A 26,904-nucleotide genomic window follows, 5' to 3' on the forward strand; every position below is an offset into this window, starting at 1 on the left:
CATTCTCTGTTCTGTGTTCTGCTTGGGTGCATCTATTCCCTCACTCTCCTCCCCAAACAAAAATTCTGCCTTCATACATTTGGTATTAGTATTTAGCCCTAAGTCCTCCCTCATTTTACAGTAGGGTTTTTTCTAATGATGATTTTACTTTCGTAGCAGTTTTGAATTTGGCATTCTATTGCTAGTAATGATTCAGGTATACCACTAAGGTACAACATCCTAGAAGTCTGTTATCTTAGGAGTTAATTAAACATGGTATTAGAGCAGTAATAAATGCTTTCTAGTTGTCTGAGGCATAAAAACATGTATCATTTTACTAGATCGTGTTTTGAACCATCTAGGGTAACACCTACCTTAGACGGTACCAACAAGTCTGTCTCACCGGGCAGTCTAAATCTAGCTTATAGTCCGCTTGTTGTGTATATGAATTTGGGGCTGGAAACCGTTTTCCCCCCGTTTAGTCAGTGTTCCCTTTTGGAAAAAAAACCAACAATCCTTTAAGAGTAGAACTTTTTAAAGAATTGTTAACGCTAGGAAGAGGAAATACCTGTGTTCTGACTTCTTAGTTGCCTTGAAAATCCTGTACTGAACTGTAATCGCTCACTTGACTGGGTGAACAGCAGCGTGCTTGTGTGTAGAAAGAGCAGAGTGCTCCCTCAGATTTCATTATTTTCACCCCCCTTTCCATCTTAGTCTTACTCCTGAAGACCAAAAACTGTAATTTCCTTTAGAAATGCTCTAGAAGATCTGTATTGTGTAGAATGATAATGTATTTATAAAAATTTTACAAATTTAGATATAAGAGAGAAGATCATGTGTTTTAGGGGGTATTTTGCATGTTTTTTTGTTTCTCATCGCAGAAACCTGATTCTTTCAAATCTATTGCCAGGTAGTTGTGAGTGTTTTTACTTAGACTATTAATATGAAATCTAAAAAGCTGTTACCAGTTTTTGGCTCTGTCATCTGAAATTTTAAACATTAAAATTTTAGAACTGTTTTCGTTGTTTACCTTAAGAATAACAATAAATCACTGTTTAAAATAAAAGGACCTTGATTCACACAGTTAAAGTACTGGGAAAAAAAACTAAGCAATTTTTAGTTCTATCTATAATCTGCATAGGGTGAACTAGAAATAAACTGTGATGAAAAGGAATTCACTGTTTATTTACAAATCTAGTCATTTAGAAATGTCTGAAAGTAACACTGCATTTGCATTTTTATAGAAACAAAGCACAAATTGCATTCAAGCTCTGAACTGATTTTTTGGTTGGAGATATTACTCTGGTAGATGTAATTTTGCTGCCAGAAGAACTAGTTAAATTTTTAAATTTGTATTTATTTGTTAATTCTTAGCAATGACAACAACTATAATTTTAAAATACCTTTACTTTAGTCAAAATGTAGAATCTGTTTCTCCTATATTTGGGCTGACTACTCAGACCTTTTTTTTTTTTTTTTTTTTAAGCTTATGCTGAGATAATACACTCTTATCTATGGACACGTTAAACATTTCCAAATTTTTTGTGTACGGTGATTTTTACATACTAATGAAGATAAACAGATGGTTTTAAAACATTACTGTGCTGCTTTGGTCAAATGAGCTTGGTGTTGCTATGAAATATTGTTTTGCTGACGGGCTGCAGCCTGCAGTGTGTGGTGAACAGACTGTGGGAAATGGCTTCCCTCCCCGTCAGGTGCCCGGCGCGTCCTCATAATGTCACAGTAGAAGAGTCTTTGTGGTTAAGAGTTTTAAAGCCTCCTTCTTTATAGGTAACTTTCTCAGGTATATTTACCTGGTAGAAAAACATGTAGATTGTTTCTATTTCTTAAATGTTTTAATTGGACTGTAGTTTAGAAATTATAGGGCCAGCTTGTTATGGATGACATGCTGTTATGTTATTTTCATTTCTGGAATTTAAAAACAATAAATTCTTTCTGTGTTTCTAGGTTAGTACTTTTAAAATTTTGTTACTGTACACTGAATAGATATTATTGCTTATTGAATATTGTATATAAACCCTTCTCTGGCCTTCCGTGCCCACTGACATTTGATTTAAGCCTACCAGAGCCATTGTATGTGACAGCTATATTGTATTACAAAGTAAAAAAATATATTAGTGTACTGAAAACTACATTGTTTTAACTTTTAAATTTTTTTCATTAATTGAAATTTATAAGTTACAAAAAGCTTATTTGCTCACCAGAATGTAGGTATTAAACTCACGTCCTTTTGCTTAAGTCTACAGAATAATTTATTATACAATTAAAGTTATTATTAATAGAGCTGACTTCATAGGTCAGAATATGACTGAACACTTGCACATTCTCAGTAATTCTTTTATCCTTTCTTGGGCTCACCTAAAGTTTTTAATCACATTTTAGATGCAAGCCTTTGGATCTCTGTCATAAATGAATATTTATTTTTTGAATTTTTATTGAGTACATTTTTATTATCTTGTTTTAAAACCTGAATGTTCTTATTGATTTATTGTCTTTTAGAAGAAGAAAGTTTTATATCAGTAGTTCTGTGAACCTCAGACTTTGTCCAGCCCAGTTAGTATGCTTCTATAACTTCTATGCATTTCATAAAAATTCATTTAAAATGTAGTTACACCGTAGTGTTCGGGGTTCCTTGGTGTGTACCTTGATACCCTTTAATTACAATGCCAAAATATTTCAAAATCATTCAGCCTTTTAAAGAAAACTGTTATAGAGACATTTTTGAAATGCTCTGCTTTTGAGCTGAAGTAGAAGACTGTTTTGTTGTGTTATAATTTACATTATTCTAAGTTTTTCCATCTTTAATATGCTTTTCCATGCAATTATATTAGAAATCTCTCTGTATGATTAACTATAAGCAGTTTCATTGTTTAAATGAGTCATTAGAAAATGATTAGATTGGAAATTAAAATGAATTATTTTAGTAAATTACCCTTGACAGATGGATTTAATTTTAATCTTTTAGTCTGTACCCTTCCTTGTGATTATCGTCCAGTGAATAGTGTTGTTTTTAAAACCTTCAGAGTAAAATGTGATAAACTAGATTTGTTTTTCTCACATAAAGAATGTAAAGAAGCCCTTAGTTGGTGTCTTAGTTAAACCATAGTTCGTTTATTTTTATAAAAATCAAGGAGTGTTTTATAGGGGAGCTTTTCATTACTGTGAGTTTTATGGTGCTGGTGCCAATTTTAGCAAGGTGAGAATGTCAGTAGAAGGCGTAGAAATATCTATTTCATTAAAAACTTCCTTTTCTTTTTTTTTTTAAACTTCCTTTTCAAATACAATTCAAACGTAATACATTCCAACTATAATAATATATCTCCTTTTTTGAAGTTTAGTATGATTATAGCAGACTTCTTTTATGGTGATGAGCTTCTTTTAAATATTTATTTTTGACATGTATGACACATAGCATATTTTAACAACACGACCCTAGTACAGATTACACTGAGCTGGGGGACACGCGGAGTGTCCCAATTTGAGAATCAACCTTTTTCCTTTCTCTTTTTTCTTATTTTCCCTATACCTCACTTTTTGTAATCCATATATTTATACTCAAAGTGGCTGTTTGCAGCTTGTTTTTTTTGAAGAGTAAGGGATCCATTTTTTTTTAAAGACCAGTTTAAGTAAACTTTTGTGGATTTCTCATAGGAAAATATGGAGAAAGAAATCATGCATATACATATACTCTTCCACTTAGAAATATGTTTTTCCCCCGTTTCTAATTTGTCCTTGAAACATAACTCACCGTGTCACTTCTGAGCCCAAATTTTCGTCTACACTGTTACACAATGTATAAAGTGATGAGAAATTACTCAGAGTACAATGAGCAAAATATATATGGGTTTAGCATGGGGTCAAGAGATTCTGCTCTGATTTATAGTCACTTCTTAAAAAGCCCTCTTGGATTTAGCCTCTGCTGCTTTTCCAAGACCTTGGAGAAATTGGAAGAATTCTCCTGAAGGCTTGGTTTTCCTGTAGGGACCCTAAAACTCAGGTTTGTTCTTCAAATGGGCAGCCTGCGTTCATGAAAACTGACTTATTGTCTGGTTTCTTTAGGCCTCGATATACTTGGCCAAACCCTCAAGGGTACGCAGACGACATATCGCATAACCATACTTCATAAAAACCAGTAGAATTATAGGTCACCTTACTTTGCTGAAATTTCCAACTCTTTAGAGAAAAATATTACATTTGAAGAAAGAAATCCTGATCCATATAAAAACATACTGTGATGAGTAACAGTAACACAAATAAGAATCAATCAGGCTTCAAGTAAACAGTCCATTATTACTGCATAAACTATTCAGGACTAACTAACTCCACCCTAAATCACTGCAGAATGTAATCAGAAAGACAAAGGTACTCACTTTGAGCCTTGATATGCCAGCACATACATAGTAAGACACATATTTCAAAGAAAGAGTAATATACAAACACAAAAGAGCTGTCCTAACACAGTGACTTTGATGTGGATGGGAAATGAGCCGCTGAGGTGCAGAAAAAAATAGTTGCCATTATGTGTCATCCCCAAGTAGAAATATCTGTGGCCTTTTCTGTTTGTATCGGAAGAGATTTCAAGTCAGCATGAGAATTCTATTTGGAATTATTTGAAAACCAATAATCAATTATTTCTTCAATCAATTTGAAGAAAAGGAAATTATTTTTCATCTAAAGGTGAATTTCATTTCCTGTTGCTAGAAAAGGTTGGCAATGATGTGATTTTTACTTAGTAACGTAAGATTAATTGTAGTACCCATCAGGTACATGTCAATACATGTCAGGCTGGTATCTATATACCTATGTTCATTCTAAGTCATGTTGAAATTATCTACTTCCCTCTCTCCAGCATTCAGCTATGGCTGAGATTTTTTTTTCATGAATGACAGCATCTCAAATTTCAGCTATATTGTTCTCTTCTCACCCAGGACAACTCTTGAGAAAGAGAACAGTATGTGGAATACTGCATGTAAAAGATTTCTGCACACGGAAAAAAACTACTCTGACATACCAGGGGCATTAGGAGATATATGAGTAAACAGGGAAACGAAACTAACATTTATTGACTGCCTCATTATGTATCAGGTAGTGAAAGAGGCATTACATACATTATTTTGTGACGCAGCAGAAGTGCCTGGTACATTTGTGCTTCTTGCTTACAAATCTTTATTTAATTTTAAATCCAGCTATTGTATAGTGTTCGAAGCCTGATCCCTGAAGGTAGGACTAGTGTTCGTGGTAGTCCGTGGTCTTCTGGGTATTGTTTTGGTTTAGTCATAGATTTCATTAATAAATTTATTTATGCCCTCCACTAGGTACACAACTGAGCCTGAGTCATTTAAGAATTCTCTTTTGAGCCGGAAGGAACTTTAGTTTTTACTCAAAGATATAACTTTATGATGTAAATACACATTTGAGGGACTACAGAAGTAAAACATCCTATTAGTAATGCAGTTTACTCATTTCCACATAGAGAATTATTAGTTAATTTTAAACCCTTATAGATTTTAGGTTCAGGAAAGTTCTGGCGCCTTGACATGGTCACATCAAAAAGCAGATACAACTGTCAGAGATAAGAGATATTTGAAAAACTTTTAAAATGTTTTTTATCTGTAGTATTGTCATTTTTTTAAGTATAAGAAAAGTTCAGAATCAAGTCCTATAGTGGAACATTTGAGAAACAAGGACTACAGTTGGAAAAGGATACACAGTTCACAGCTTCAGAAACTCTTATTAAGAGAAAAATAGTGCATTAAGAATAGTTTTCAGTCATTTCAGTATGTACGTGAAGAATTGGATGGATATGAAGTTAATCTGGCTGTAGAATATCATCTCATTGAATACTGGAATTGATTTAGCTGAACAACAGGAACTGGAACGTTTGTTTATTCACTCTGGGCAGACACTTAATACATACCTACACGTGCCAGGTAGCATACCAGACAGTGGGCACAGGAAGAGTTATGGTCAAGTTGGAGACAGACAGACAGGAAAATAAAACCAATATACAGAAGAGTGGCCGCTATTACAATTGAGTCTGGTCTCCAGGGATCAGTGTTTGAACATTACACAAAAATTTAATTTAAAAAAAATTAAATATTTGTAGCATGCTGCAGGAAATAACGTAGGTAATGCCTGCCCCACGTAATAAGTGTCATCACTTGAGGTATGATTAGCCATGTCCAGAATCATGTATGGGAATGAAGAGCTCTGACTGAAGGAATTAAGAAGAATTCATAGCAGAGGGACATTTGAATAAGCTTTAAGAAGTACATAGACTTTTAAGGTGAATAAGAAGAAAAGAAATTGCAGGCAGAAGCAGCTGAGTACTAAAGACAAAAGGGCACGGTGTTTTAGAAAATGCTTAAGAGTTCAAAGTGGAAGTGGTTGGCAAGTAGGCTGAAAAGACGTGTGTTGCTGAGAATTTGAATTTAGCTGTTAGAGACCACCAACTTCTTTTTTAAAGGGTAGTGACATTGGTTTTGTATTTTAGAAAGATAATTCTGTAAGCATGTGGAGGAGGAGCTAGACAAAAAAGAGATTGGTAGCAGAAAGACCAATTAGAGTGACTTTGCATGAATCCAGTAGAGAAATAGCAAAGATTGAATTAAGCAAAGCTAATGGTCGTAGAGGAGTGGGGCTGAGGTGTAGGCGTCCACAGTACAGTTGAGAGAATTAAATGATCTCGGCTGCTAACTTCTGTGAGGATGCTTTCACTGTCCTGGTCAGGATGGAAGCTACATTTAAATAGTGTTGAGTAATTAGAGACTCTTTGAGGATGAATTGACCATTCATTTCAAGAATTTGAGAATGAAGTAAAGTAGGAAGGTAATACGAATGTTTTAGGAAAGGTTTTATTTTTAGTATGAATGTGATGAATAAACTTAGAGGAGGTTAATGAGTTCCATTTTAAACATGGCGAATTTGAGTTTCCTGTGGGACTTTCAAAGGCAGTTGTCCAGTAGGCATTCATCAGTGGGTCTGGTGATCAGCAAGACAGCATAGGACACAGAGATTGGGGAGTCATCGATGTACAGATGTAATTGAAGCCATAAAAGTAATAAAGATTGACCAGGGAAAGTGGGTAAAGGCCTAGGAAGAGATTTCTGGTGAATACTAACAATGTAAGGGATTCATTCATTCATTACGTCAACCAAAGTATATTGAGCACCTGCCATGGGCCAGGTGCACTTTTTGCACTGAGGATATAGCATAAATGGCAGTCAAGGGTTCTGCCCTCATGAAGCTGACATTAGGATGGGATTGTTGGGGGTGGGATGTGGAGTGTGGCCAGGGGGAAGGGGCAAGTGGAAGGACAGCCAATCACATCTGAACACATGTGATAAATTCAAAGGGTTAGTCTCCTAAGGTAACAATTATTTGGAAATTAATTGGGAGATTAATTATGATTATTTATGAGAAGTATGAGCAATGACTTAGTATCTCCAAGTGTTGTATCAGATAACTATGCTTTTGAAATGTTTTGATCAACCTTATTGAGGTATAATTTACATACAATAAAGCACACCCATTTTAGTTATACAGTTTGATGAGTTTTGAAAAATGTATACCACCATGTAACTACAACTGCAGTCAAGATGGGAATATTTCTATTACTGTAAAATATTCCCCGGTGCCTCTTTGTAGCCTGTTTTCCTCACCTCTCTGTGGCTGTGGGCAACCAGGATATCTTTTTTGTCACAAAGATTAGTTGTGCCTAAAATTTCATAAAAATTGAATCATCCAGCATGAACAGTTTTGTTTCTGGCTTCTTTCACTGGCTGTAATGTTTTTGAGATTGTCCATGTTGTGTATATCAGTAGTTTGTTCCTTTGTATTGCTAAGTACTAGTCCATTGTATGATGTACACCACAAATTATTTATCAGTTTATCTGCTGATGGACATTTGAGTTGTTTTCAGTTTGGGGCTATTATGAATAAAGCTGTTTGTGAACATTCATGTACAAGATTTTGTGCAGACATGTTTCCAGTTCTCTTGGAAAAATACCTCAGAGTGAAATTCCTGGGTCACATGGTAAGTATACATACAAGCTTACAAGAAACTATCAGATTCTTTTTCAGTGTGTTGTATCATATTACATTCCTACCAGCGCTGTATGAGGGTTCCATACATTGATATGATCAGCTTTATTCTGTGAAGGGTACAGTGGTATCTCACTGATATTTTAATTTGTATTTCCCTGATGACCAATAATATGCACTTCTTTTCTTGTGCTTGTTGGCCAATTATATATCTTTGTGAAATTTCCACATCTTTTTTCCAGTTTCTGGTTGTGATTTTTTAAAATTATTGCATCATCAGAGTTCTTTATACATTCTGGATACAAGCCCTTTCTGTTGCAGATATTATCTCCCCGCCTGTGACTTTTCATTATCTTAATGGCATCTTTTGTAAAGTGGAAAAGAAGTTTTCAATTTTGATGAAGTTCAAGTTTACATTTTTTTTTTTCCCATAAACTGTACCTTTTTGGTCCTAAGGAATTTTTGACTACCCCCAGGTTGCAAAGATTTTCTCTGATTTTTTTCTATACATTTTGTGGTTTGTGCTTTTATGTTTAATGCTGATATCTATTTAATTTTTTGTGTATGGTGTGGGTGAGACTTGAAGCCTGTTTTTCCCGTAGGATAACCAGTTGTTTCTGCACCATATATGTAATGTGTTGTTTCACTCTAGCTGCTATTAAGCTATTCTGTTCATCTTTGGTTTCACCAGTTTGGCTGTGCTATGTCTAGGATTGTTTTTAATCCTGCTTGGGATTCATTTAGCTTCTTAGATTAAGATGATGTTTCTCACTAGTTTTGAAAAGTTTTTGGCTAGTTTTTTCAAAAAATTTTTTTGGCCCTTTTCTCTTTCCTCTCCTTTTGGGACTCCAATTACATGTATGTTGGGCCTCTTGATATTGTCCTTCAGGTCTTCGAGACTCTGTTTATTTTTCTCCATCTTTGGATTGTGTAACTTCCGTTGATCTATTTTCAGATTTACTGACTACTTTCTCTGTCCTCTCCAATTTGCTGTTGAGCCCATGTAATAAATTTTTCACTTCAGTTATTGTATTTTTTTAATCTAATGTTTCTATTTGGTTCTTCTTTTTTTTTTTTTCCTGTTTCTTTGTTGTGATTCCATATCTGTATAGTCACTGAGAACACATTTTTAAAAATTATTTGAACATCTTTATAATAGCTGCTTTGAAGTCTTTGTCATCTAAACCCAACATCTGGGCCATTAGGAGTCAGTTTCCTGTTGACCACCTTATTTATGAATATGCTTCATTTCCATTTCTATGCATGTCTGTAATTTTTGTTTGAAAAATGGACATTGTGGATAATATGTTATAGCAACTCTGGATCATCTTTTCTTTTGTAGATTATTGTTTTTCTTTTTGTTTTTGGTCTAGTATTCAGTTAAGTTGCCTGGACTAAAATTTCAAGCTTTGCCTCCACCGTGGTGATATCCCTCAGCTGATATTTCCACTTAGTTTTTTCAGCTTCCAGCTGCAGCCTTTCCTCTTGCAGTCTTTCTGTGCCTACCTAATTATTTGGGCACATTTAGGCTCAGATTTTGGAGCTCACCCTTTGCATTTCCTAGCTTCTAGCATTCCCCCCCCCCAACCCCCAATTTTCAGCTGATCTGGCAGCCCATGTCCTCTGATACTTCAGGCCAGTAAAGCTTTAGCTTTCTGTCATTTGAGCTGTGTGCACTTGAGGGACTGCACTCAATCAAAAAAGTGTCAGACTTTTAGATCTTAACGGACTTCTCACTGGTTTCTGCCTATTTCTACGTCAGGTCTTCTAGTGTCTTTCCTGTACATGTAAAGTTTTGTAGTTAGCAGGGATTTGGGTAGAGTTTATATTCAGATTTAGTGTTTCACCACGTCTGCTGCTACCTCATTTCTAGGATTTCTTCCCTCAGTGACCAGCTCATCTGCCACCCCTAAGCTCTTTCCGCTGCTGTCTCCAGCTGGTAAGACTGCAGTTTTCTACCAATAGAACTACAGGAAGCAAGGAATGCCCTCAGGCAAAAAAAAAGCCATAAACTCACAATTCTTACTCCATATAGTTTCGGTATTTTAAGGGAAAACTCTGCCCTGATGTCTGCCTGCTTTTCATCACATTCCACTGTCTTCAGATATTTTATTTTGTCTACATCATGTATTGTTATCTGCAACAGGCTTTGGCTGGTGAATTTATACTTCAATTACCAGAAACTGGAACACAACCAGTTGTTTTTAAACACCACTGAATACACCCATTAATTAATCAGTTAATTACTAACTGGCCATCTTGACATCTGTCCTAAGCAAATAATTCAAAATATGGGAAAGCTACAAGGATACTTTGTCTTTGGATTTAGGGCCCACTCTAAATCCAGGATGATCTCAACTTAATTATATATGCAAATATCCTACTTCAAATAAGGTCATATTTAAAGGTACTAGAAATTAGGACTTGAACATATCTTTTGGGGGCCACTGTTGAACTCACTGCATATTTATTGCTTTCTTAAATTGGTATATTTATTGCTTTCATCAAATTTGGGAAATTTTTGGCCATATTTTCTTCAAATAAATTTTTTGCTACCTTTTCTCTCTCCTCTCCCTCCATTTACATGCGTTTTTTATATTGTCACAGAGAATCCTGAGGCTTTTATTCATTAAAATTTTTTCTGAACTTCAGATTGTATCATTTCTGTGTATCTATAAGTTCTATATCTCTTTCATCCAGTGATTTTTTTTTTCTTACTTTGGGTATTGTATTTTCATTTCTAGACTTTCCATATGGTTCTTTTTAGTTTCTGATTCTCTGCTGGTATTTCCTATTCATTCATTTATTTTAGACATATTTTCCTTTACATCCTTGAAAATAGTTATAATAGGTTCTTTAAACACCTTTTATGTTCATTTCAACATCAGATATATTGGATTCAGTCTTTATTAATTGCCTTTTCACTTGAGTATGTGTCAGGTTTTCCTGTTTATTCTAGATCAAGTAATTTTGGATTGCATCTTGACCGTTGTTAGTGGTACATTATAGAGACTGGGTTCTGTTACATTCCTCTGCATACTTTGAGTTTTGTTTTCTGAGGCCCTTAACCTGGATGGACTCAGACTCCAAACTTTGTCTCATATTGAACTTTCTCTTCTTTCGGCTTCTGGGATAGTAGCCTCTCTTGGTTTTCCATAACTTCTCTGTCAAAGAAGAACCTAACAGAATTGGCTTTTAGGTGGTTACTGCTCCCTGTTAGAAGAGTTTCAGTGGAAACTTTCTGTAATAAAGTGAATGCGGGGTGTGGGGGGGGGGCGTTGAGTTAGTAATAGCAGTACTTTCCTAGAGTTAAAATAGAAATAGCTAAAAAATAATCTGTCATAGGTGGTGTTTGCTACCAATTTGGATTTGCAGTTTAAGCAGCAACCTATTCCCTCTTACCTTTTGCAAACCAGTAGCATTTATTGATATTTCTCGGTTCAAGTTTCTTGGTCCCCATTGGTAGGCTTCCCAGGCATAGGCCTATTTTACACATTTTTTTCTCCCTAAAACTCTAACTTAAAGAGGAACCTTTAACTTCTCTTTTCCATGATGCTTTGGATATTATAATTTTCTAGGCTTTTATGCTTGAAAAAATTTTTTCTGCAACCTTTTTACTTCCCATATCAGAGATAGAAAGTACCACATTGCTCAGTGACTTAATTTTTCTAATTAAGAGATAATTTAGTCTCCACTGATTCCCTTCTCTTGTGTTTGAAGATTCTTTTAGTATAAAATTCTGATATGCATAGAAAAATTTGTTTATTATCTCCTCTAATAGCCTCTTGGCTTCTTTCAAGTCTCCTTTATTCTGAAGCACTAAAGGTTTTCTCTCCTAGTATAAATGGCCTCTAAAAAATAATTTTAGACTTAGAGAAAAGCAGAAAAATACTACAGAGTTTGATGTTAACAATTATATAACCATAACATAAATTTGTCAGTGCTAGGAAATTAATGATGACATAATACTATTAACTAATCTACAGCTCTTATTCAGATTTTGTCAGTTTTCCTGCTAATGCCATTTTTCTGGTCCAGGATCCGGTCTAGGATCCCACACTGCATTTAGTTGTGATGCTTCTTAAGTCTCTTCCAATCAATAACAGTTCTTTAGTCTTTCATGATTTTGACAATTTTGAATAATGTTGGTTACTTATTTTGTAGACTGTTCTTGAATTCGGGTTTTTCTGATGTTTTCTCATTATTTGATTGAGGTTGTGCATTTTGGTAAGAATATCACAGAAGTGATGTGCCCTTCTCAGTGCCTTATATGCTCAGTTTATAATTGTCTTAAATATTTCCTCTACATATATAAGAACCACATCAGACAGTGTTATAATTTTAGCTTCAAATATCAAACATAATTTAGAAAATTCACGAAAAGAAAGTCTATTGTGTTTACCAACATTTTTACTCCTTTCTGTGTTCTTTCTTTCTTCCCAATAGAGTTCCAAGATTCCTGCTTTTATCATTTCCCTTCTGTTTCAAAAACTTACTTTAGCCATTCTTTTAGGGTAGGTATGCTGGTAACATACTCTCAGTTTCCATTCATTTGAGAATGGTTTAGATTCCCTTTCATTGTTTAAGGATATATTTGCTGGATATAAAATGATGGGTTGACAGTTTTTTTTAGTGCTTAAAAAATGTTGTTCCAATTCCTCTGGCCTCCATGGTTTCTGTTGAGAAACTACTGTCAAATGGTTTTACCTGTATAGGTCACTGCTTCCAGGATAGCAGTTTAAATTTTAAAAGTTTGATTATGATGTGTCTTGGCATGGGTTTCTCTGTGTTTATCACATTTGGAGTTTGTTCAGCTTCTTGAAGCTGTAGGCGTATTATATCTTTTACCCAAATTTGGTAAATTTTCAGCCATTATTTCTTCAAATTCTTTTTTAGCTGCAATCACTATCTCTTCTCCTTCTGGGACTCTGATGACACAAATATTAGATCTTTTGCTGTGGTCCCACATGTTTTTGAGACTCTGTTCATTTTTCCTCAGTCTGTTTTCTCTGTTGTCCAGATTGGGGAATTTCTATTTTTCTATCTTCAAGTTCACTGATTCTTTCCTCTGTTCTCTCCATTCTGTTGTTAAGCCCATCCATTGAGTTAATTTTGGTTTTTAGGTTCTAAAACTTCTATTTTGTTCTTCTTATATCTCTATTTCTTTGGTGAGATTATACTTTTTTTTCATTTGTTTCAGGTATGTGTGTCATTGCTTTTTGAAGCATTTTTATGATAGCTACTTTAAAACACTTGTCAGATAAGTATAACAACTATGCTGTCTTGGTGTTGGCATCTCATGATTGTCTTTTCTCATTCAAGTTGAGATTATTCTGGTTCTTGATATAATGAATGATTTTCTGTTGAATCTTGGACATTATGGGTATAATAAGTCTCTGTATCTTATTTAAATCTTCTGTTTCAGTAAGCCTCCTCTGGCAGTATGCCAAGTTGGGTATTGGAGTGCTGCCTTTTTACTACCAGGCATGGGTAGAAGTTCATTTTCCCCACTTAGCCTCTGTTGACAACCTGGTGGGAGGAAGGGGACTTGTTACAGATGGATGGTGCAGAAGTCCTGACCCTCCACCATGCCCCTCCTGATACCACTCCAGTGAGAAGGGGTAGGGTGCCTAACATCACCAGATAAAGTTGAAAAGCCTGGGAATCCAGCAGGCATGAAAGTCTTGACTCCTCATTCAGCCTTCTGTGTCATGTCATCACCTTAGTAGGGGAATTGGGTTACCTCATTCCAGTCTGGCAAGAGTGGAAGTCTAGGCTCCCCAGTTGACGTTTGCTGATGGGGGTGAGGATGCGGAGGTGTGCAACTTTTTAATGGTGTTTGACTGGAGGAGGGCAGTTATTGTCTAAACATTTTCTCTCTTGCTTACGTTATTCCTTTTCTGACCCTTTGGTTAGAGAGAGCAGGCTTTCTTGTGGCTTTTGTTCCTATACCCACTGACATTTCCAGGGTGCTAACTATTCTAGCACCCAGTCCAGGATAAATAAGACAAAAAGAGTCATGTACCACAATGTTCACTGCAGCTCTATTTACAATAGCCAGGACATGGAAGCAACCTAAGTGTCCATCGACAGATGAATGGATAAAGAAGATGTGGCACATACATACAATGGAATATTACTCAGCCATAAAAAGAAATGAAATTGAATTACTTGTAGCAAGGTGGATGGACCTAGAGACTGTCATACAGAGTGAAGTAAGTCAGAAAGAGAAAAACAAATACCATACGCTAACACATATATATATATGGAATCTAAAAAAAAAAAAAACAGTCCTGAAAAACCTAGGGGCAGGACAGGAATAAAGATGCAGACCTACTAGAGAATGGACTTGAGGACACGGGGCGGGGGAAGGGTAAGCTGGGACGAAGTGAGAGAGTGGCATGGACATATATACACTACCAAATATAAAATAGATAGCTAGTGGGAAGCAGCTGCATAGCACAGGGAGATCAGCTCGGTGCTTTGCGACCACCTAGAGGGGTGGGTAGGGAGGATGGGAGGGAGACACAAGGAGGAGGAGATATGGGGATATATGTATATGTATAGCTGATTCACTTTGTTATAAAGCAGAAACTAACACACCATTGTAAAGCAATTATACTCCAATAAAGATGTTTAAAAAAAGACACATTCCAACAGGAAAAAAAAAGTTATTTATTTTCAAAGCCTGTAGATTTTAATGATTTTTTAAAAAAAATATGTATTTATTTATTTACTTTAGTTTTGGGTGTGTTGGGTCTTAGTTGCGGCACATGGGATCTTCAGTGCTGCGTGAAGGATCTTTCGTTGCAGTGCACGGGCTTCTCTCTAGTTGTGGCGTGCCGGCTCCAGAGCACATGGACTCTGTAGTTGTGACTCGCTTGTGCGCTCAGTAGTTGCAGGGCGTGAGCTTAGTTGCCCCGTGGCATGTAGGATCTTAGTTCCCCAATCAGGGATCGAACCCATGTCCCTGCATTAGAAGGCGGATTCTTAACCACTGGACCACCAAGGAAGTCCCAAGCCTGTAGATTTTAATGCAGTTTGTAAATGGATGTGTGTGAGTGTATCAAAGCATGAGTACATACTATATAAAAGAGGGAGGCTTTTTTTCTGGTAGATGTGTAATCGACTTAAAAATCACCTAGTGTTTTCTTTTGCTGGAAGTGTAAAACTAAAATAACTATATTTGTGTGTGTGTGTATATATATAATTTACATCTTAATTAGCTGTCTCCTAAGACCATCACTGGCATAGTCAATGGAAACAGAAAAGCAGTGAACAAAAATTTAGGATCTGTGTCATGTACAAACTCATCACTTAAAGTTAGAATGCAGTTATCTTCCTTAACAATCCTGGCAGCACATCTGTTGTTGCATTTGTTAGACAGTTTTTATCTGTTACTTATACTAGAAATAAATCAGTATATCACTGGTAGATTTTGTACAGCAAATATAGGCATGTAATTTTCAAAGCTTTTCCTGAGCACAGAATTTCCAAAAGAGAGAAAAGATAATTACAAGTTGAGTCTCAGTCTGTATAATGTGATTTCATTCATTCACTTGTCCCTTTAGAGGCATTAATGTGACAAGCATATTGCATGCAGAGTAAAACAGATTACTCATACAGTTAAAACACTCAATACATGACTGAGCATGTTAAATATATGTTTACATTTTAGTTACAAAGGACTTGCCTTTAGTTATGAAAAGGATTAGGGAAAGAAGCTTTAGGGAAAGTCAGTGACAGACATTATCCTAATGTAATATTATTATTCATAATTATACATCATGTCATATCTTTTATTGTATTATTATGGGATGTGTTATTCTAATAATAAGACTAATATTTATTTTAATGCTAACCATAAGCCAGGCATTGTTCTGAGTGCTTTTCATGGAGAAACGCCTTTTATTTTTTATTTATTTATTTTTATTTATTACTTAAAAACTAATTCGATAATTATAAATAGATAATAACATAGATTTGTACTGTTGCCCGTAGTTAACCCAAATGAGTAAGATGGTTTACACGTTCTCAAGTCATCTAAAAAAGTAGTTAAGAAATGTTTAATACCAGTTCACCCTACTTACTAGTGTAATATTTGTCAAGCAGTATTGTTTTGTGCTTTGCCAAGAATATGCTGATTTTCATGTTAATAAAGATTTAGGTCTTTTGTATAGCTAGTGTGCAGGCTCTGCAAGAATCAAGCATGTTTTGAGTATCTTAAGATCTAGTACTAAACTGTTGCCCTTTAGCTCCTTGCTGTCTTTACCCCTCCTTGCAGGGCTTCTATGCAGTAGCTACAATGTGATCCCTGCCTGCCGCTGTGTAGTAAACCTGTGAACCTGAGGTGTGCTAATCAAGCATGTTTTCTTGATACAGTGATTGTGTTCTCACATGTGAATGTACAGGCCTTTATCTTTCCTTAAGGATCTAATGAGCAGCTTTCTTTAAACATGGATCTTTTTCACACCCTCTTCATTTTTGTACCACAGGGGGTGACCGTTAAAAACATCTAACAGACAAGCAGTTAACCAGTTCCCTGATGAGATTAGTAAAATACTTAGTAGTCCTGCAACATCAGGGAATTTCTCAGCCCTGCAGGAAACAATTTGATTCAACTGTTTTTGGAGGTAGGGGGAAGGAAATTTAAATTTTCATTTGAATGGCCCCCTCATGTTTTCAGATGGGCATGAAAAAAATTCACACATGTAGCTTTTCATGTAAATTATTTTAAAGCTTATAGCATTTTTCTTTATTTCCTTTCTTTTTTTTTAAGGAATGGGATTATTTATTCAGATCAAGTCAAGATTTGCCATTTAAACAAAACATCACAAATTGAGTGAGCTTTGAATTCTTTATTTTTAAGTTATCTGAATAGTTGAAGTGATTTGTATCTCTCCCTTCAAGAAGAAGAAATCTCTAGACAGGCAGAATCATGATCAGAATGTGCAATTATAGCATCTCATCTGGGTTTATGTGATTACAAATCAAACTAGGGAACTTATTTTAAAATAAAAATTATTATAGATTTGCAAATTTCAAAGGAAGCCCCATTATTTAATTTACATATATTGAAATTTCTGACCCATCTTTCAGTGGAATAATTTTTGTAAGTTCCTGAGAAAGAAATGAAATGTCAATTTGCTCTGGTTGATGGTGTTTTAAATCCGGAGCAAGTGCTGCAACAGTATACAAAATCAAGATTAGTTGCTTACATTTTAGAGTATGAAAGATAGCAAAATGATATGATTCATAAACAATAAATCTTAAAATCAACATAGGAGGTGACTTTTGTAATCTTCTAAAATTATCTTTATTCATTTTTCTTTCATCAAAATCAAGGTCCATGACATTGTATATTGGAAATTTTAGGGCCATATTTGTAGAAACACTGCTTTGTTGTAGCAGAAATATTTCACCCATCAATCCTGAAGATTTGTGCTTTATAGAATGTAATGGAGTTTTATTACCCTAATGGTTTTAGCCTAGAGTTCTAAGATTCCTGGCTTCTGCTGATGCTTTGAATCATAGGAAGCATTTCTCGATTTAGAAGGATGAATTTTAAAATGTCATTCACGCATTTCTTTTTTTGACATTCACAATTTTATGAGCTCTAATGTTTTTATGTCCAAGAAGAAAATAAATAACTGAGGAGCCATATCAAACTTGTTTTTATGAGGGATTGATTGTGTAAAGTATGATTCTTTCTTAAGGCTTTTTACCTATATATTATTAATTTTTGTTTAATTTGAAATTGTGTCCTCAAACAGTAGTTTCCTATATTTTTTACATATTTTTATCTGTTTGGGGGGTACAGTCTCAGTGCAGTGCGGGGATAAACATGGAATGACTATTTCTCTAGTCACCACTTTCCCCCGTGCTCTGTCAAATCTCCCATTCATGTTTCTTTATATCTTTGGCAAATCCCATAGTTTTCTAGTTACCTTTAGTTTTAAAAAATCTAGTCCAGTTCACCGTAAAACTCCAAGCTCATGTGCCACCATTGCCAGCCAGTTGTTTTGGCTCAAGACACGTAGGGGAAGGAGGGTATACAGGGATTTCTTTTTGTTATCCTCTCACTCCAGCACCTTTGAATATTTGTGCTTAGTGGGGTAGGAGCTTGATCTGCTTCTGAGACATTTTCCTCCACACTCTACCTCTGTTTCATGGCCTAGTTACTCCTCTGATGTTGGAAGCCTGAGAGGGGGACTAGGGGAGGGGAGGGTGCCGCCCTTAGCCTGGTTTCATCCATTGCTGGTTTCCACATAGATGATGTTCATCTTTTTTTTCTTTGTTTTTCTTTATTGAAGTATAGTTGCTGTGCAGTATTATGTAAGTTACAGGTGTGCAATATAGTGATTCACAATTTCTGAAGTGTATACTCCGTCTGTAGTTATTGTTGATGATTTTCTTGAAGCAGTGTCTAGTTTCTCCCAATTCCCTCTGTCCCTGAAGGGCAGCCATGTTTCCTCTGGGCTTTACCAGTGGTGCATGCCCCTGGCCCCGCTGTTGGTAGGTGTCACTTTGCTCGGCCTGAGTAGCCCCTTGGCTTCTGCTGAGACACTTTTTCATTCCCTCCAAGGGCCATGGGGATCTACGTGAGCATCTTCCTTCATCCTTTTTTGTTTTCAGGGATACTATGTGCCTAGGGCTCCTTCAACAAGCTCTCAGATATCTCCAAACTCAGTCTCTATATTTTCATCTGCTTCCAAATGGCTAGGGACATACATCAGACTCGGTCAAGATTTCTTTTCAGTGGGGACCTGTAGGTTCAATTCTCAGCAAACCTACTGCCAGGGGACGGAATTTGTCTCCCTTTCATATTTTCCACTCCTCATCTCTGTCAGCTATTTTCTTAGAGCTGCCCCACTCACAGGAAATACTGTATTCCTCATAAGGCTGACAGCCAAATGATCCCCTCCCACTCACCTGCCTTTTCCTAGTGCCTCTTTGTATTCTTTATGGTTGGACCAGTTCTGCTGACTATTAACAAGTAGGTGGGAAGAGAGAATAAGACCGGCCCTAAATGTCAGCAGCTCTCTAGAGCTCCTTTTGTTGTTGGCTGTGGGTCCTGGTGTCAGTTTTGGAGCAATAGGAAAAATCTCAGTGGGATCAGGTTCTTCTGTGAGTAAGAAAAAGCTCAGCGACTTAAACAAGATAGATGTATATTCTTCTCTCTCATAAAGGTCCATAAGCTTGCAGTCTAGGGCAAGTGTCATGGTTCTGTTCCATGAACTCTTCAGGAACCCATGTTCCCTCCAACTCACCACTCTACCATCTCTAAATTTCGGCCCTTGGTCAAAGATGGTCATGTCCACATTTCCAAGCAGCAAAACAGGTGAAGGAGAGCAAAAGGCACACACCTGAAATCTCTTAAAAGTTTCCAGAAAGCTACCGCAGAATTTTCACCTACATTCTACTCAGTCATATGACTAATCAGAGCTACAGGGGAGCCTGGGAAATATCTTTATTCTGTGCCCAGCTAAGAATTACTGTGGAAAAATACTGGAGGACAGTTAGCAATCTCTGTCACATTTACTGGGTGCTGTGACATTTTCTTTGGAGCTGTGTGGAAACTTGCACCTTTGTATCTATCTTGTATGTATGAGTTCTACATGTACACTAATATTTAATGCCTGCAGGATATATAATATAGGGTATTGCAGGCTCACAGTGAATTAGGAGAAAAGTCAACTCTTTCAGTCACAGTATCCAAGCCACTGATGGAAATGAAGTTTGAAGTTTATTTTTTGACTGGGATTGTCTTGTGCTATTTTTGTCCTTCCTAATTTTCATTTCTCTAGAAGAAAAAATAAAGCTGCAGTAAGTTGGCTGATACATGAGTGTGTTCACTATCAATTTGGATATTTAGGAGAGTGTCGTGTCTTTCATACAGACTTTCAATTGATGTCAAAGGGTGATTATATTTTATTTTAAAATGCATGTTTTATGATAGCACTATATCAGACATAATATTTTAACTGTACCATAAATGGTTGTGAACTGTATCTATTATAGCGTCACCATTGATTGGCTTTTGCATAAACCTGTTATGTGTTAAGTTTCATTTTCCCCCATCATATTTCATGCTGCATAGTGAACAACAGGTCCACATTCTTGAACTCATACACACCGTGACCTTTTAATTTGCTCAGGAGGTACAGTGAATTCAAACTGTTGTCAAATCTTTTTCCCCAAAGTTAATTTGGAAAAAATATTTTTATAACAAAATCTTTAAAGTACTTTGGAAACAGAGCTTTGTAAGTTGGCTTGATTTGAACTCGAAACTACTTTTTATAGATTCCAGGAAGTTTCCCCACCTTCACGGACACTGATGGCCAATCTTAACAACCTTACTGGTTTAAAAATGTTGAATTATTAAACCATTAGACTAGGATTTATATCGTCGTTTTCTGTCAGATCCATATTATATGTATATATGTACATCTATAGGCATATTTTTATTAATTTATTACAAAAGCAACACTATTTTTACTTTATTAGCTTAGAATTAAACACTGCTTGAAAGAACTTTTTTGAAAGTAGATAAATGGAAGGATGGAAATTTTCCCAGTGGGCAGATGCACTCACACTTCCCCCACCACCCGCCCCCATACCCTACATCTGATAGAGGGTCTTACACGTGGTTTTAATAATGGTTGGTTGTATGTAACTAAAAGAAAAATGATATTATAGTAACTTTATTTTGATCATTTCAGTTTAATTCAATTTGATTATACTGTCAAAATTTGAAGCAGAGCATGAGGTAGTGAGATATGTGTGTGTGTGTGTGTGTGTGTGTGTGTGTGTATTTAACAGTGATTTTATAGGGACTATAGTGTAGAATAGAAGAATGTCACTACCAATCAGGTGGCAATCACACACACATAGAGTCAAAGATGAGGAAAATTCAGGTTGACAAAGTTTCATTAGACTCAAATGAACTTGACTTGTGCTTACCCTGGAGTCCTTTATACATTATGAAAAGTTGGACAAAAAAGATGGGTGTGACATTTAGTTGTGAGTTTTTCTACTGGCTATGCTAATGTAGAGCACTCTGCAAAGCATTTCCTAAACTCTCTTAAAACTTCGCAAGTACTTAAAACGGAATTAATAGATTTTCCATAGATCTTCGAGTCTCAATAAGGTTTTAAATATTTGAATTGTGTTCTACATAAATTACTTGAATTTTTTCTTGAAAGCTAGAACCTTTGAAAAGGACCTATTGCATCTGGCTCCCTCTTACAAGTGGTGTTCAGCAGATCTGCGTGTGTTCTGTTATAGGTTCACTACTGTGATAGACAAAGTGGCAAAGAGTGTGTGACCTGTCTGACATTAGCCCCTGTGCAGATGACTTTCCATGCTATTGGAAGCTCCATTGAAGCCAGCCATAACCAGGTATAATATGCCACTGCCATTTTGCTGCACTATGGCCCAGCTAAGAAATCAGAGACCATCAGAATGGAAGCTATGTGCACACGTATAGCTTTGCTTTCCCTAATACGTTAGCCACTAGGGCCATTTGCTAGACTTTTGAGAAATCGAGATTTTGTGTGTGTGTGTTGGGAAACCGATACCTTAGGAGATTTAAATTAGTTTAGACTTCTAGTTTGTGGTTCATTATTAATTTAAATATAGAATTCTCTTACAAGGAAGAAGTAATTGCCCTATGTTATTTTTATTTTTAATAATTATATATGGAAAGAAGGGTCAGCAAAACAGTGTAGATAACACTGGAGTCTCACTATGATATATTCATTTAGTGCTGTTGAAGAGAGTTTAGTGTTACGGAATATATGTAAAATAACCTTGCCATCAATTTACTCCTATAACTTGGGATATTATTAAAATGAAGTTCCAGTGTTGTTTTTACTTTTAAAGTTTTATTTCTGAAATAAAGCTAAAAATCTGAAAAGTATATTTTCTTAATAAACAAATTCCTTTGGTTGTTTAGATAACAGCTTGAGAATACATCCTGTTTATAATACATATTTTCAATTAAAATAATCATCAGATTAGACTAAACTAATGACCTAGGTCATAGAATTTCTAGTTTGGAGTCAAAATTAATAGACATACACAGTTTACTGTATGACTAACCAGCTGTGCTTTTTAAATTAACCATTTACATACAGAACAATCATAACCCACTTTCATATCCTTTTCCCCGTAAATTTGAGAATTCCTAATAGTCTTGCCTGATTCTCTTTTTCTTTCTATCTGAATAGTGCCCTTGCATGGAGAGAATAAAAGAGCATAATAGTGTAACTTCTCAAATACATAGTTTATTGTCCACCCCAAACAGGAAAGGTCTTAAGGGCATACCTCTCTAGTTCATGATGTCCCTGACATCATGGGTTTCCAATCATCATTTGATTGGTGGCAAGGTATTGTGGTGTTCCGGAAAGAACAACTAATTGGTCAAAACATCTGAGTTTTAGGAAGTAACCACAGCATATGTAAGCCACTACAGACAGCTACCTGGGTGGATTCTATCATCTCTTCGGGACTCTGTTTCCTAGGATGCTACGTGAGGGAGTTGAGTTCGTTGACCTGCAAGATTCATTCCAGTGCTACCATTTTATGATTCTATAACGGATCTTCCTGCTCTTGGTTGAATGAGCCCAACCAGTTAATAGCATGTTGATCTGGGAAGCAGCTTAGACGTCTCTCCAGTGCTTCTCAGGGTTTTGCACTGATGTGTGCTCCAGGTGCAGAAGAGAGTACAGCAGGGCTCTGAGGGACAGGGGCTAAACTAGCTAACAGAAAGTATTACGTTTCCCTGTATAAAACTGTAAATGAGCTATATGCCAGGTGCTGAGGACATGGTAAGAATGTTAGACATGGTTCCTGCTCCTATGGGGCTTACACTCCAGCACCTTTGAATAATTGGCAAGAAGTCTAGCTGCTGCTGTATCTAACTCTGTATCCACTCATGGCAGAAACAAATGGCAAGAGCGGCATGAGATAGCCATCCTGCAAAGGTCTCTCCTTAGGCAAAGCAATGAAAGCATTCTCAGAAATCCACACACCTGAGAAGAGCAACTCACTGTTAGCAGAGGTAGTTTATTGTTATGAAAGAGCACTGGACTGGGAATGGAGACTGGGATCGAACCCAGAGTTGCCAGGAACTAGCCGTGGGACCTTGTCTCTTCACCTCTTGGAACTTGGCTTCTTCATGAGTAAAATAATGAGACTGTTCAGGCTTGTGCCCAGACCATATGCCAAGGCACTCAAAAGTCCAGGGCTACAGTTAGCCCATGTGGCACTTTAACAAATTAGAAAAAAGGTACCTCTTCCTCAAAACGTTTTACTGCTATCCAACAGAAAATTGTCATAATAGATAAATCCAGTCACTACGGTGTGAATGCCCTCCCCATCAAGGTGTGCAGTGCACAACCTGCACAACCGTACAAAATGGTCTTATTCTGCATCTATCTGGAGTGTCAATTACTCAATGGTAAGTAAATAAAGACATTTTTATATAAAGTAGTTACAACTGCATTATAGATGACAAATTTGCATGAAATTTTAAGATGAAAAGAAGAGACTTCCAGGAAATGTGTCGATAATGGTCAAATGGGTGGATGGATAGATGGACGGATGAATGGAGCCATGACTAGAACGACCATCCTGTATATCAAACACTACTTTGGTGGCCTCAGAGGTGCAAAGTGGGGGTGGTGGTGTGATCCATGCACCTCCCTTGTGCTTGGATCATTGGGTTCCCTGAGGAGAGCAGACACAGAGTAAACCTCTACTCCACATCCTCTGGCTTTTCTACATTGTGTTGAAAATGTAGAAAAACTGAGGGTCTGTCTAAGCAAGAGTTACTCCTTCACCATACCAAAAGCATAAACTTGACCTCATAAGGTGGAAAAGATGGGCCACTGAATGCTTTCTCACCTGTTAATTTGTAAATACTAGAAAACAGGAAAGCACTTTAAAGCAAGAAAAATTACTGTTATTTAAAAGACATTATTTGAGCCACTGCAGTTGAACAAGAGAATAAGTATTCTGAAAAAAAAAAGGATATGTAAAATTTAGAGGCAGTCCTTCCTATGAAACTCAGGTTGTTCTTATCTGTACAGAAAATGGAGGTGAGAAATGGAAGAACTCTCTAGCCTTGAACCTTTACAGCTTATCTTTTTTTTTTTTGGTGTTGGAGCTCCAAATGTTTATTTTAGGTTGACATTGTTGGCATCACCAAGTATGTTAGTACAGTCTTCCCTCACTGTGATATTTTTTAATTTTTTAAAATTAAGTTTTATTGGAGTATAGTTGATTTACAGTGTTGTGTTAGTTTCAGATGTACAGCAAAGTGAATCAGTTATACATAGGCGTATATCCAGTCTTTTTCAGATTCTATTCCCATATGGGTCATTACAGAGTATTGAATAGAATTTATAGCTTCTTAATTTAAAATATGTTTAACGCTAGGAACCCAGTGAAGTGGAGACTGAACGTATTACCAGTGCATTCCCTCACTGTATTAAGAGTAGCAGGACAGGGGCCATTAAGTGAAATTTCTCTATCAAGGTCAATATAGATATGCAAAATGGTCAGGGAAGAGATTCAGTATCTATATGCTGGTGATGTCGAAATGTATGGAGCTCTTAATTCTCCCTTCCCCCCTCCCAAACCTGCTTTTCCCTCCTTTTATCCTTTATCTCCTTGTTCTTTTATCCATCCTGGTAAACGACCATCTACCTTGTTGCTGGGGCCAAGCCCCTTGAAGCATCTTTGCCTCCTCTCTCCCCTTCACGTGCCACATCTGGTCCTAGCATCTCTTCCTCTAAATTACATCTCTGATCTGACCACTTTTCACCACCTCCAGGGTTACCATTCTAGTTTAAGTCACTAGCACTTTTAACCCAGACCACTGCAGTAGTCTCTAAACTGGCTTCCTTTTTTTCTATTTTCATTCCACTATGGGCTGTCTGCCAGCCAGTAGCCAAAATTATTTTTAAGATAATCATTCAGTCACATTACTCAGAGACTTAGAAAACTTCCAGTGGCTTCTCATCACACCTGTTATAAATCCAAAACTTTTGTTACGGCATACAAGTTCCTGTGTGGTTTGGCCCCCTCTGCCTCTCCAATTTCAATTCCTGCCATTCTCCTTTTCACTCCGTCCCAGTCTCACTGGCCTTGTTGCCAGTTACATTGTAATGGATGAAAGAAACCAGACTCAAAAGACTATGGTAGGTTTGATGTGTGTGACATTCTGGAAAAGGCAAAACTATAAACAGATCGGTGGTTGCCAGGGGATGGGGAGAGATTGACCCTAAATTGTCAGGACAGAATTTTGGGGGATGATGGAAATGTACTATATCTTGATTGTGGTGGTAGAAACACAACTGTATGCATTTATCAAACTCACAGAACTGTACACTAAAAGGGGTAAAGTTTACTGTTTGCAGATTATACCTCAATAAGCCTAACTTTAAAAAAAGCCAAACTCATTCTTTTATCAGTTACTCGTATGGTATTGATCCCAAGGAAATGTGGAAGGATGGCGTCCCCTTTCCTGTATTCTCTGTGTGTTGGGTCCACCTCGGAAACACACTCTATTAAACTAATAGCCTGGTTTAGAGCTCCTTCGAATACCAGTGGCTAGTTAAGGCTTGCTTCAGACCTCCTAGAGTAATTATTCGTCTCCAAAAACTGGTCTCAGCCTGCCACTGTCTGACTTTAGGGAAAGGGTCTGTCGGCCAGTGTTTCCTGTTTGGGAACTCTGAATTCTCATCCAAGCAGTGGGCAGTCATTCAGGGCGGTGTCTGCCTGGAGGTCCCCACGTGTTTGGGTGAGAATGTTCTCCATGTGTTTGCCTTATTCATCACAATAAATCGGATATTATAAATTCACATTAGTTTAGAATGTTTAACTGTCCAGAATATAAATATAGTTTAAATTTATAGATGTTGACTTTTTTAGAAACATTTGTTAACTGAACAACTATGTGGGAATCCTGCACTAGATTCTAGAGCATCCAAAGATAACTGACCGACAGTCCTTGTAATAAGCTAGATAAATAACTTCTTATAGCCTGCTGAGCCAATCAGCTTGCAAAATTTAAAATTTATAGATCATATGGTGGTTTCAATGAAGAGCCATCATCCTTATTCATAAATTGAATTTAAAAAAACACACTTATTTGTTAAGATTGAGCTAGTGAGGGTTTTGCTGAGTATTTTTCAGTATATCCTATTTGGAAATTAAATTTATATTGTACAGTGTATATTAGTAAAACAAAATTGTTTGTAATACTGCAGAAAGGATTTTAGAATATCCTGTCTTGGTATAACTCAGCAGATACTATCTGTACTCTCTCCTGGCCCGATACCCTTTCTATCAATACATCTTTCTTCATCATTCTTTTTTTTTTTTTTCTTCATCATTCTTAAATGTTACTGAGTACCTCTCCCTCTCTGTCTCTTTTAATTACATCAGTCACCTTCTGTTACAGCCTCAAAGTCATAAACTTCCTTCCTTGTCTTTATATTTTCTTTTTACTCATCTTCATTCAGACTGAATTATTAATCTCACCATTTCACAAATACTAGGTAAGCAGGCATAGATTAGTCAAAATACTGTAGCTTAATTCCTGGTTAATAGTGTTATCACTCCCTACCTTATTTTGTTCAGGTTAGCTCTGGAACTCACCTGCTTCGTATAAATAAAAGAATGAACTAATAAATCAACCACCGAATCAAGTACTAACTAGTCAGTGAAGTGTAACATGTCTATTAGTATTTGCTGTAATCTGACCCTAGGCATCACAAAGTGAGGTTATTGTATAGAGTAACTGACAATGCATGCTTGACACATTACTTAGAATTTGAAAAATCAACAATT

At 36.4% G+C, this 26,904-nt stretch overlaps 1 protein-coding gene across 11 annotated transcripts in view; it reads left to right on the plus strand.

The window, feature by feature from the left end:
• STAU2 (staufen double-stranded RNA binding protein 2) overlaps positions 1-26,904 on the plus strand; it is a 322,172-nt gene that overhangs the window by 191,497 nt on the left and 103,771 nt on the right. For 10 of the 11 annotated variants that reach the window (XM_057531779.1, XM_057531776.1, XM_057531771.1 and 7 more), the window contains one exon: positions 21,331-21,444. The exons of the other annotated variant lie outside the window; for it this stretch is intronic. In XM_057531779.1, the coding sequence (XP_057387762.1) occupies positions 21,331-21,444 (114 nt within the window). The remainder of the gene's footprint in view (positions 1-21,330; positions 21,445-26,904) is intronic. 11 annotated transcript variants of the gene reach the window in all.

Source organism: Balaenoptera acutorostrata, chromosome 17 (genome assembly GCF_949987535.1).
Source record: "Balaenoptera acutorostrata chromosome 17, mBalAcu1.1, whole genome shotgun sequence".
Taxonomy (NCBI): Eukaryota; Metazoa; Chordata; class Mammalia; order Artiodactyla; family Balaenopteridae; genus Balaenoptera; species Balaenoptera acutorostrata.